Below are 11791 nucleotides of genomic sequence, written 5' to 3'. Positions count from 1 at the left end.
CCGACACGGGCAAACCATAATGTTGCTAACATCAAAACTTAAAATTATCGTAACACAAAGAACACGATGACTATACTTCTGTGAATGACTTCTGAAGTTTTGACTGACACACTTTAGATGTCAAAAAGTAAAAGGCCATTTTCGTTTTTAGTCTACGTAGTGCAAGCAACCATATCGATAACGATTTCACAATATCAATATCAACATGAACTTTCTTTATATAATTTATTTATTTTTATTTCCTTTTTTTTTTGTTTATATATGAAAGAGAGGCGATACAAATTGAGCACGGATCCATCTCATGAGTTTTGGAATGATTATATTAAAGTAATTATAAATAATTTTTATTAGGTTCTTATCAACACAAAAAATCTGATATTGGTTTTCTAGGGTGATATATTCATTTTTAAATTCTATTTAAAAAAATCGAAGAAACGATCATGTCGATTGTCAGATGTCAGATTGTCAACCCCATTGTCATCTTAATCCTAACCTTATAATTTTTAAAATATTTTATTCTTACTAAAAACATTATTAATGTGTTTTTTATAATGTCAAAAAATTAGACTATTAAAAAAAATATCTGTACTCACTTAAACAAAACCATGTTTCGTACATTTTTCAAAACTTTAGAACCTGTAACTAATAAATTGGTAGGTCAGTTTTCTTTTGATCTATCTAAATTGTTTTCATTAGGAAGAAAGCAGAGAAAGCAAATTGATGTTATTATTATTAGAGGTTGTATTACTAGTAAAATATTTATCCTTTCTGATTAACCTCTTCGCGGACCTGTAATAGATTTCCTGCAGCAATGTTTTATAATATACTAGGAGAATTTTATTGGTTTATTTGGTAGGCACGAGCAGTGGGTGGTGCTGGTAGCAGTGGAACCAGTGCAGGGTCATCTGCATTTGAGCGAAATTGTGAGAGCAAAGAAGAACAGTTGTCAGCTGCCCTAAAGCGAACACTGCCTGGCATCACTTACATCAGTGTGGAGGACATATCTGGAGGATGTGGTGCAATGTTTGAGGTTTGTACTTACTTCAGAAGAATCAAACTGTGTTCATAAATGTTAGTTCATCAGTTAATTATATATATATTTTTTTTTTAATTATAACCTATGTCTCGTAGTGGACACAATGGAATTTGTCAATAATAAACTCTGATGCACATTTCATCAATACATTTAATTTCGCCTTTTGGTTTTTATAAAGAATAAATTTAGAATAGCAACTAGCCATGGAACAATTAGAAGCAGTAATAAAAGTACATAATAATATCGCCTAACTCTACTCAATTTAAAATATTACTAAGAGTAATCTCTACATGAACTTATTTATATATTCTGTCAAATTGAATGTTATTACAAATAATGTTGTAATAGTAACTTATAAAGTGGTGGGATACTTGGATGTGTACAAGTAACTAAGGGCAGCTAGATGTATCAGTCCATGTTGTAATGATGGTGGATATTCTGATATCAGTTGTCATAATTTAAACATTATACACTCAATTTATGTTTGTTGCAGATTAGTGTTGAAGCCAAAGAGTTTATAGGATTATCAACAGTGAAACAACATCGCTTGGTGACTGACTCGCTTAAGAGTGAAATAGCAGAAATGCACGGCATCCGTATCCACACAACCCCATCGAAGGCAACATGAAGTGTAGTTTTAATTTGTTATTAGCTTTAAATTTTGTAAATAAAAATTAGGCTGAATAATTAGTACATTTTAGAATTAAATATGAATAAATAACATTATCATATTTTTTTTAAAACTTACCCAATCCTGTGCCGTGGGTTTATCTTTTATTTTATTAAAAACATAAAATTTGTTAAATAGTAGTGGTAGTATTGTAAAGTAGTAGACTAAGTGGCTAATGCTTTTATACATTATTACGAGTAAAAGTCTAGTCAAAATCGGTCCTGCCATTTAGAACCGGAAGAAAAGATAGACAATTTTTTTATGTAAATACTGTATATACTTTAATATATATGTAGTGAAAGGATGTTAATTTAAAATTACAAACACATGTAATAACAAAAAAATATATATAATGGTAACACTTTCTTGACTTGTATCCAGAGCCTTAAAGCATAATAAATAAAATAAAAAACAAAAATCGGTCTTCCGGGCCAAAATGGCGCTTAACTTAGTTGTCAAGGTTCATCCTGTTGTTTTATTTCAAATTGTTGATGCATACGAACGGCGAAATGCAGATTCACACAGAGTCATTGGCACTTTGCTCGGTATATATTATTTTAATATACGTTTTGTAATATCAACAAATACATGATATTACGCCTACGTCATGCCACACAACTTTTTGAAACTCCTAACATCATTTGATTTAACCTGTCTTTTTTGTGTTTGAGAATAGTTTTGGATATAAAATTCCTTTAATAAGCATAATGCTTATATTTAAAGTTCTTTATTACAAAGTTCAAAAACATAACTTCGTGAATTGAAATTGTATTTATAGGTTATGTTGTTTTATTCATAGGCACGTCGGACAAGGGAGTCGTGGAAGTAACGAACTGCTTTTGCGTACCTCACAAGGAACATGCAGACCAAGTGGAAGCCGAGCTTAACTATGCCATGGATGTGTACGATCTAAATCGAAGGGTAAATGCTTCCGAAAATATTGTTGGTAAGTTTGACATTACAAACAAACATGATAAATATCCAGACTCCCGTTCACATATTATTTACATAGTATAAATATTTATTGTGAGCTTTGGTGGTCTAGCATATGCTAATGTATTTCATAGTAATATTCTATTACTGTTTAAACTTCTATATTGAACTGTTGTTATATCTTCAGCCTGCTAATTGTTCACAAATGAACGTTCATAATAATGCGTTCAATATGTTTATAGGCTGGTGGGCAACAGGTAATGAGGTGACAAACCATTCATCAGTGATCCACGAATACTACTCTCGCGAGTGCCGTGAGCCAGTGCATGTTACTCTGGATACGTCGCTGGCTGGCGGCCGCATGGGGCTGCGCGCTTATGTTTGTGTGGCGCTGGGAGTGCCTCGTGGCAAGCAGGGCTGTATGTTCACACCCATTGATGTCTCACTCACAAGCTATGAGCCTGAGGTAAGTACATTCTTAGAAGTCACTAACAAATATCAATATATTAAGGTTGTCTATGTATGACTTTATTCATTATTTACTACTGGGTAGCACTATAATTGTACTACATGTAGTAAGTCATTTCCCTTCTTTTTAATAAACTTATGTTTGCATAACTTCTACTATTTGGGTGACAAAGAGAAAAAATAATAAAATATAAAAGTAATTTAATTAAAAGTTTAAAAGATAAAAGAAATATTACTTATATTTATATACTTTTGATTCTGCACATCAGTATCTGAGTCAACATGTACTTTAGACACAAAGGCCTTCTCCAGAGTTTTCCATGTGTTCCTATTATGTGTCAATCGGAGCCACAGTGGGCTGATAATCTTTCTAAGGTTGTACAGATCACTGTACTGTTGCTCTTTTCACTTCGTTTTATAACATTTTATAAAAGTTACTTTATGGGGACATTTGCAGATTGTAGGACTACAATTATGTCAGAAAACTATGGGGCCTGGTGGACGGTCACGGCAAGTACAACCAATGATGGATCTCGCGCAGGTAGCTGAAGCTGCGTCCAGACTGTCAGTTCTACTTGATCAGGTACTTTTCACTATTCTTTGTAATAAAAAAAATTTAATTAAATTATCGAATCAACTATCACTTGGCAATTTTAACTGAGAAATAGCCAAGAAACTTCAGTTTTAAAAGAATGTCCTACATAGTTATAATTCAGCAAAATACTAATAGCATTATGTTAATAAAAATTTAATTAGTAATAAAAATTTAATTAACATAATGTAAAAAGAAAACCTGATGAAAAATTAATTTTCAATGTAATCGGTGGAAAGTTATGAAAATATATGAACAGAATCCCAATTATCTGTTTATTGAACGTCTGTTCCTTTTCTACTGTCTCTGTGGTGCTCTGAAACTAATGCTCTATCTATCAGACAGAAATCAGACTCTCCATAAGTTCTTTTGCTTGTCTGGTAAAGCTGGATAGGGCAGTTGGAATAGAAGCATTAGAATACTTATTTTTAAAATTCCGCGTTTATAGCTCATTATTAATATAGTTAAACGGGTTTTAACAGGAATAATTTTATGGTAAATAAAGGTATTTACCTCGACATTTCAACTAGGTTGCATTAGCTGTGGTCATAAACTGACTGGAGTACTAAGCAGCTTGGTCAACTACCATCATTAGATCGTCGCGATAAGATAAAATCACAGCACACAGAACTCACGGTATCCTTGTCTAGTAGTAAAAATATGCAGTGATGAGCGGAGCGTGTGATGGTGCTGCAGTACGTGGAGGACGTGCTGGCGGAGCGTGTGATGTGTGAGTGGTGTGTGTGCAGGTGCTGCAGTACGTGGAGGACGTGCTGGCGGAGCGTGTGATGTGTGAGTGGTGTGTGTGTGCAGGTGCTGCAGTACGTGGAGGACGTGCTGGCGGAGCGTGTGATGTGTGAGTGGTGTGTGTGCAGGTGCTGCAGTACGTGGAGGACGTGCTGGCGGAGCGTGTGATGTGTGAGTGGTGTGTGTGCAGGTGCTGCAGTACGTGGAGGACGTGCTGGCGGAGCGTGTGATGTGTGAGTGGTGTGTGTGCAGGTGCTGCAGTACGTGGAGGACGTGCTGGCGGAGCGTGTGATGTGTGAGTGGTGTGTGTGCAGGTGCTGCAGTACGTGGAGGACGTGCTGGCGGAGCGTGTGATGTGTGAGTGGTGTGTGTGCAGGTGCTGCAGTACGTGGAGGACGTGCTGGCGGAGCGTGTGATGTGTGAGTGGTGTGTGTGCAGGTGCTGCAGTACGTGGAGGACGTGCTGGCGGAGCGTGTGATGTGTGAGTGGTGTGTGTGCAGGTGCTGCAGTACGTGGAGGACGTGCTGGCGGAGCGTGTGATGTGTGAGTGGTGTGTGTGCAGGTGCTGCAGTACGTGGAGGACGTGCTGGCGGAGCGTGTGATGTGTGAGTGGTGTGTGTGCAGGTGCTGCAGTACGTGGAGGACGTGCTGGCGGAGCGTGTGATGTGTGAGTGGTGTGTGTGCAGGTGCTGCAGTACGTGGAGGACGTGCTGGCGGAGCGTGTGATGTGTGAGTGGTGTGTGTGCAGGTGCTGCAGTACGTGGAGGACGTGCTGGCGGAGCGTGTGATGTGTGAGTGGTGTGTGTGCAGGTGCTGCAGTACGTGGAGGACGTGCTGGCGGAGCGTGTGATGTGTGAGTGGTGTGTGTGCAGGTGCTGCAGTACGTGGAGGACGTGCTGGCGGAGCGTGTGATGTGTGAGTGGTGTGTGTGCAGGTGCTGCAGTACGTGGAGGACGTGGTGGCGGAGCGTGTGATGTGTGAGTGGTGTGTGTGCAGGTGCTGCAGTACGTGGAGGACGTGGTGGCGGAGCGTGTGATGTGTGAGTGGTGTGTGTGCAGGTGCTGCAGTACGTGGAGGACGTGCTGGCGGAGCGTGTGATGTGTGAGTGGTGTGTGTGCAGGTGCTGCAGTACGTGGAGGACGTGCTGGCGGAGCGTGTGATGTGTGAGTGGTGTGTGTGCAGGTGCTGCAGTACGTGGAGGACGTGCTGGCGGAGCGTGTGATGTGTGAGTGGTGTGTGTGCAGGTGCTGCAGTACGTGGAGGACGTGCTGGCGGAGCGTGTGATGTGTGAGTGGTGTGTGTGCAGGTGCTGCAGTACGTGGAGGACGTGCTGGCGGAGCGTGTGATGTGTGAGTGGTGTGTGTGCAGGTGCTGCAGTACGTGGAGGACGTGCTGGCGGAGCGTGTGATGTGTGAGTGGTGTGTGTGCAGGTGCTGCAGTACGTGGAGGACGTGCTGGCGGAGCGTGTGATGTGTGAGTGGTGTGTGTGCAGGTGCTGCAGTACGTGGAGGACGTGCTGGCGGAGCGTGTGATGTGTGAGTGGTGTGTGTGCAGGTGCTGCAGTACGTGGAGGACGTGCTGGCGGAGCGTGTGATGTGTGAGTGGTGTGTGTGCAGGTGCTGCAGTACGTGGAGGACGTGCTGGCGGAGCGTGTGATGTGTGAGTGGTGTGTGTGCAGGTGCTGCAGTACGTGGAGGACGTGCTGGCGGAGCGTGTGATGTGTGAGTGGTGTGTGTGCAGGTGCTGCAGTACGTGGAGGACGTGCTGGCGGAGCGTGTGATGTGTGAGTGGTGTGTGTGCAGGTGCTGCAGTACGTGGAGGACGTGCTGGCGGAGCGTGTGATGTGTGAGTGGTGTGTGTGCAGGTGCTGCAGTACGTGGAGGACGTGCTGGCGGAGCGTGTGATGTGTGAGTGGTGTGTGTGCAGGTGCTGCAGTACGTGGAGGACGTGCTGGCGGAGCGTGTGATGTGTGAGTGGTGTGTGTGCAGGTGCTGCAGTACGTGGAGGACGTGCTGGCGGAGCGTGTGATGTGTGAGTGGTGTGTGTGCAGGTGCTGCAGTACGTGGAGGACGTGCTGGCGGAGCGTGTGATGTGTGAGTGGTGTGTGTGCAGGTGCTGCAGTACGTGGAGGACGTGCTGGCGGAGCGTGTGATGTGTGAGTGGTGTGTGTGCAGGTGCTGCAGTACGTGGAGGACGTGCTGGCGGAGCGTGTGATGTGTGAGTGGTGTGTGTGCAGGTGCTGCAGTACGTGGAGGACGTGCTGGCGGAGCGTGTGATGTGTGAGTGGTGTGTGTGCAGGTGCTGCAGTACGTGGAGGACGTGCTGGCGGAGCGTGTGATGTGTGAGTGGTGTGTGTGCAGGTGCTGCAGTACGTGGAGGACGTGCTGGCGGAGCGTGTGATGTGTGAGTGGTGTGTGTGCAGGTGCTGCAGTACGTGGAGGACGTGCTGGCGGAGCGTGTGATGTGTGAGTGGTGTGTGTGCAGGTGCTGCAGTACGTGGAGGACGTGCTGGCGGAGCGTGTGATGTGTGAGTGGTGTGTGTGCAGGTGCTGCAGTACGTGGAGGACGTGCTGGCGGAGCGTGTGATGTGTGAGTGGTGTGTGTGCAGGTGCTGCAGTACGTGGAGGACGTGCTGGCGGAGCGTGTGATGTGTGAGTGGTGTGTGTGCAGGTGCTGCAGTACGTGGAGGACGTGCTGGCGGAGCGTGTGATGTGTGAGTGGTGTGTGTGCAGGTGCTGCAGTACGTGGAGGACGTGCTGGCGGAGCGCGTGGCGGCGGACAACGCGGCCGGGCGGCAGCTGCTGCAGCTGGTGCACGCCGTGCCCAACCTCGCCGCAGACACCTTCGCGGACGCCTTCGCCTCCAGCGTCAAGGACCTCCTCATGGTACGGACACTATGACACTAACAGCTGCTGCAGCTGGTGCACTGGTTTCCGCTCCACCAGACTGCTGAATGGTTTATAATAATGTTAATTTATTTTGGCCAACAACGTACTTGCAATTCCCCTGGTGTTGCGGGTGCTCATAGGCGGCGGTAATCACTTACCATCAAGAGCTCGTTTGTCCCGTGTTGTAAAAAAAAAAACTTCTGAGGGCCTCGGGAGTCTAGCGGTTTAGCATACAAATTTTCTTCCTATGGTCACTGGTTCAATTCCTCATACGGTACAAACATTTATATCAAGAGTACAATATTTTATATTGGTCTGGGTGTTTTCTATATATGTATTTACAAAATAATATCACTTGTCTAGTTTCAATAACACAAGCTCTGCTTAACTTGAATCTAGACGGCACTGTGTTGATTGGCCATGGTTATTTAGTCATCATCATTGCCTTGCCTTTATCCCATTATTTGTGGTCGGCGCAGTATGTCATTCTCTTCCACTGCTCTCTATCGGCCGTTATATCTGAGCATACTCTTGTTTTATTCATATCATCTTTCACACAATCCATCCATCTTTTTTTAGGGCGTCCTCTCCCTTTCCATCCATCTACATTCATATTATACACTTTCCACAAGACATGATCGTCGCTCCTCCGCATAATATGCTTATTTAGTCTCGATATTATTTATATTTCTAACATATAGTTAGATGCTGAGGTAACTACAACTTCATTTACGTTTCACAGGTGGTGACACTCGCGCAGTTGATCAAAACACAGTTGCAGCTGAACGAGAAGTTGACGCTGCTTACGTCACAATAAAGTCAGCAGTACAGTGCAGTGCAGTGCAGTGGTGCAGTGCTCCGTTTCCCATCAATGATAATACATCTATACCATTTGTCCAACATAAACATGTGACACAAGTGATTCAGTTGGATAATATTCCGTATTGCATATTATAAGATTATTTTGATTAAAATGGTCAGAAATCTTAATTATCTTTTATTTAGTACTAGTTATGCCCGCAACTTCGTCTGTGTGGAATAGTGACCTTCACCAAATAAAGAAAGTATACCTAGTAACCTAACCCAAAAAACAAATTTCAAAATTTTTTTAGCCTGCTTCAGAAAAGGAGATATTCCATAAAAACTTTTGTCTTCTTTTTTATTTTACCCCCAAAGTTTTTAAAAAGTTAGGCTTAAGGTAAACTCTCTAAAAATTTTGAATGTCTTATTTATGTATATTTAATCTACAGCCTAGAGAATATGTTTCAAGTTTCTAGCTTTAAAAATGACGATAGTTCTATACAACCTTTCATATCCCCTTTTTCAATCCTTTTTTGCATTATAAAATGAGGCAGGGTCTAGACTGAGTATAAAGTTTAAATTTCATTTAAATCGGTTTTTTAGTTTTAGACTGAAAGCGAGACATACAGTTACTTTCACATTTAAGCTGTTACCCACGGCTTTGTCAGCTTTTTGAAACAAAAAATTGCTAAAGTCTCGTGATACGATATATCATCACATCATACATTAAGATTTGTCGTTACACGCTATAGCGTGTTTGACTACAATTTCACTTGAGGTTAAGTGATAATGTGGTCTAAACACGCTCACATACCAGCTCAAATAGTGCCTATTCACTTTTGACTTGAAAGAACCAATGTCGTAAGAGGCAGAAAACACTAGGAGAGAGTTCCACTCCTTAGCCGTTCACATATGGAAAGATGGTGCAAATCGGTTGGTACGAGCAGCAGGGATGTGAACTGTAAATGGTAGAGCTGCTCCCTATGTCCTGTTGCACGGTGGCGGAACGATGGAGCAATTAAATTACGCTGCACACGGCCAGCAGCCGCCGCAGGAACGACTCCAGCGCAGCCGAGACATACGAGTGGAGGCAGAGTACCTTGCGGAAGAAGGGCGAGACATACGAGTGGAGGCAGAGTACCTTGCGGAAGAAGGGCGAGACATACGAGTGGAGGCAGAGTACCTTGCGGAAGAAGGGCGAGACATACGAGTGGAGGCAGAGTACCTTGCGGAAGAAGGGCGAGACATACGAGTGGAGGCAGAGTACCTTGCGGAAGAAGGGCGAGACATACGAGTGGAGGCAGAGTACCTTGCGGAAGAAGGGCGAGACATACGAGTGGAGGCAGAGTACCTTGCGGAAGAAGGGCGAGACATACGAGTGGAGGCAGAGTACCTTGCGGAAGAAGGGCGAGACATACGAGTGGAGGCAGAGTACCTTGCGGAAGAAGGGCGAGACATACGAGTGGAGGCAGAGTACCTTGCGGAAGAAGGGCGAGACATACGAGTGGAGGCAGAGTACCTTGCGGAAGAAGGGCGAGACATACGAGTGGAGGCAGAGTACCTTGCGGAAGAAGGGCGAGACATACGAGTGGAGGCAGAGTACCTTGCGGAAGAAGGGCGAGACATACGAGTGGAGGCAGAGTACCTTGCGGAAGAAGGGCGAGACATACGAGTGGAGGCAGAGTACCTTGCGGAAGAAGGTCGAGAAGGCGACGAGCGTGTCCCTGGTGAGCGGCGGTCGGCGGCCGGCCACACACGGACAGCAGCCGCCGCAGGCACCACTATACACTTACTGACAACATTCGACGAAATGCAACATATAGCACACCTGATTGAAATGACCCTTCCTTTCCTCTCGGTATCGTTTATTATTTTTATATTTTATAATTTTTGTTACAATGGTACAAAATGATGTTGCGTTTATTTGAATTGTGTCGAAGTGAAGCCGTTTGTTGCCAACATCACGCCGTTAACTTTATTTGCGCCCAGTCGTCAATAGATGGCGCGAACATACCGCCCGCCTTGGAAGCCGCTGCTTTCAATTCATTATTGAAATATATATCAATTATCAGAATTTGTCGTATAGGTTGTAGACGATGTTGTAGGAGCTGATGATTTATTTTCATCAGTAGATAGTGGCAGCGGGCAAATTTTTGTAAATGCACGCTGTATTTGGCCAGTCGCCGTGCGAATGTCAGCAACTCGTGAGATTCCGTCTTTGCCTGGATAAACTCGTATAATCCTTCCCAAACGCCATTTAAGAGGGGGTTGATTATCTTCCTTCACTAAGATAAGAGTTCCCAATTTTATATCGCCTTTATTTTCTTTCCATTTGATTCTGTTCTGTAGCTGTGTCACATACTCCGTCGACCACCTTCTCCAGAAATGTTGTCTCATCTGTTCCACCCGGTTGTATCGAATGAGTTGACTGCTCTGCGTGTTGGTGAAGTCGTGGCAAGCAGGAGCGGTCAGAGGTCGGCCGATGAGGAAATGAGCAGGAGTTAAAGGTGAATAATCGGCGGGATCTGTGGACATAGCTGAGAGGGGACGGGAGTTCAGGACGGCCTCTATTTGTGTCAATACCGTGCTGAACTCCTCATAATTTAAATTAGCATTGCCTACTATTCGTCTAAGATGATTCTTACACAATTTGACGCAAATTTCCCAACAACCCCCGAAATGAGGTGCATATGGAGGGATGAAGGTGAACTTTATACTATCATTAGCCAAGAAATCATTTATCGTATTTAATCCGTTTTGTAAGATTGAAGAAAATTCTCTCTCAGCACCCACAAAATTTTTCCCGTTATCGGAAAATATTTCCGCTGGCTTTCCACGTCGGGAAATAAAACGTTTTAATGCTAAAATATAATCGCTTGTAGATAAACCAGTTACTAATTCCAAATGAATGCATCGCGTAGCAAGACATGTAAATAAACAAATATAACCTTTAATTAATTTAGCACCCCTACCTTTACGATTTAATATGAAAACTGGTCCAGCATAATCTACTCCCGTGCGCATGAAAGGAAAACTAGCCTCCAGACGCTCTGCGGGTAAATTCCCCATTATCGGCTTCCAAGTTTTACCTCTCATACGAACACAAGTCACGCATTGATGTACTGTTCTCCTAGCGAGATTTCTACCAGCCAGCGGCCACCAACTCTCTCGTATAGTGCACAGCAGGAGCTGAGGTCCAGCGTGAAGTAAATTCTTATGTTCCTGTTCGAATAATAAAATTGTATATCTACTTTTACTACACAACAAAATCGGATGAATTTTATTATAGGTAAAATTAGAATTATTAAGTCTCCCGCCAACCCTAATTAATTTATTATTATCTAAAAATACGTTTAAACCTAAAACCTTATTCATTTCTTTACACCTTTTTATAGGAATCGCATTAACTAAACTATTATATAAGGACGGGAATGAATGCATTTGTGCAATCCTCGATAACACCTGTACGGATGACGTTAGTTCATCAGCTGTGAGAGAACCGGTTTTACGTTGTTGTTTACTCCGAATATTGTGAATGAACCTAAGCACATACGCTCCCGTTCGCTTTAATTTGTTAAATGTCGAAAACCTAGTAAAATCTATGATTATTTCCGAATTTATGCAAACTGTATTTATCGTTTTATTTTTCAATTCAG

General features: G+C 43.4%; 2 protein-coding genes across 2 annotated transcripts; both read left to right on the top strand.

Moving 5' to 3' along the window:
- The first annotated feature begins 466 nt into the window (after positions 1 to 466).
- LOC131855592 (bolA-like protein 3) lies at positions 467 to 1745 on the top strand. The gene is made up of 3 exons (XM_059206876.1): positions 467 to 653; positions 857 to 1030; positions 1530 to 1745. Exons 1-3 carry the CDS (start codon positions 606 to 608, stop codon positions 1662 to 1664), a joined length of 357 nt encoding a protein of 118 aa, XP_059062859.1. The 5' UTR covers positions 467 to 605; the 3' UTR covers positions 1665 to 1745.
- Positions 1746 to 2120: 375 nt separating this feature from the next.
- LOC131855169 (eukaryotic translation initiation factor 3 subunit F) lies at positions 2121 to 8312 on the top strand. The gene is made up of 6 exons (XM_059206415.1): positions 2121 to 2251; positions 2506 to 2652; positions 2882 to 3105; positions 3565 to 3690; positions 7179 to 7331; positions 8077 to 8312. Exons 1-6 carry the CDS (start codon positions 2143 to 2145, stop codon positions 8149 to 8151), a joined length of 834 nt encoding a protein of 277 aa, XP_059062398.1. The 5' UTR covers positions 2121 to 2142; the 3' UTR covers positions 8152 to 8312.
- The last annotated feature ends 3479 nt before the right edge of the window (positions 8313 to 11791 follow it).

The sequence above is a fragment of the Achroia grisella genome, unplaced genomic scaffold (genome assembly GCF_030625045.1).
Source record: "Achroia grisella isolate CSIRO2021 unplaced genomic scaffold, CSIRO_AGI_Agris_v1 utg1062, whole genome shotgun sequence".
Classification (NCBI taxonomy): Eukaryota; Metazoa; Arthropoda; class Insecta; order Lepidoptera; family Pyralidae; genus Achroia; species Achroia grisella.
Note: the sequence above shows the minus strand (reverse complement) of the source record. Positions and strands in the feature narration are given on the sequence as shown.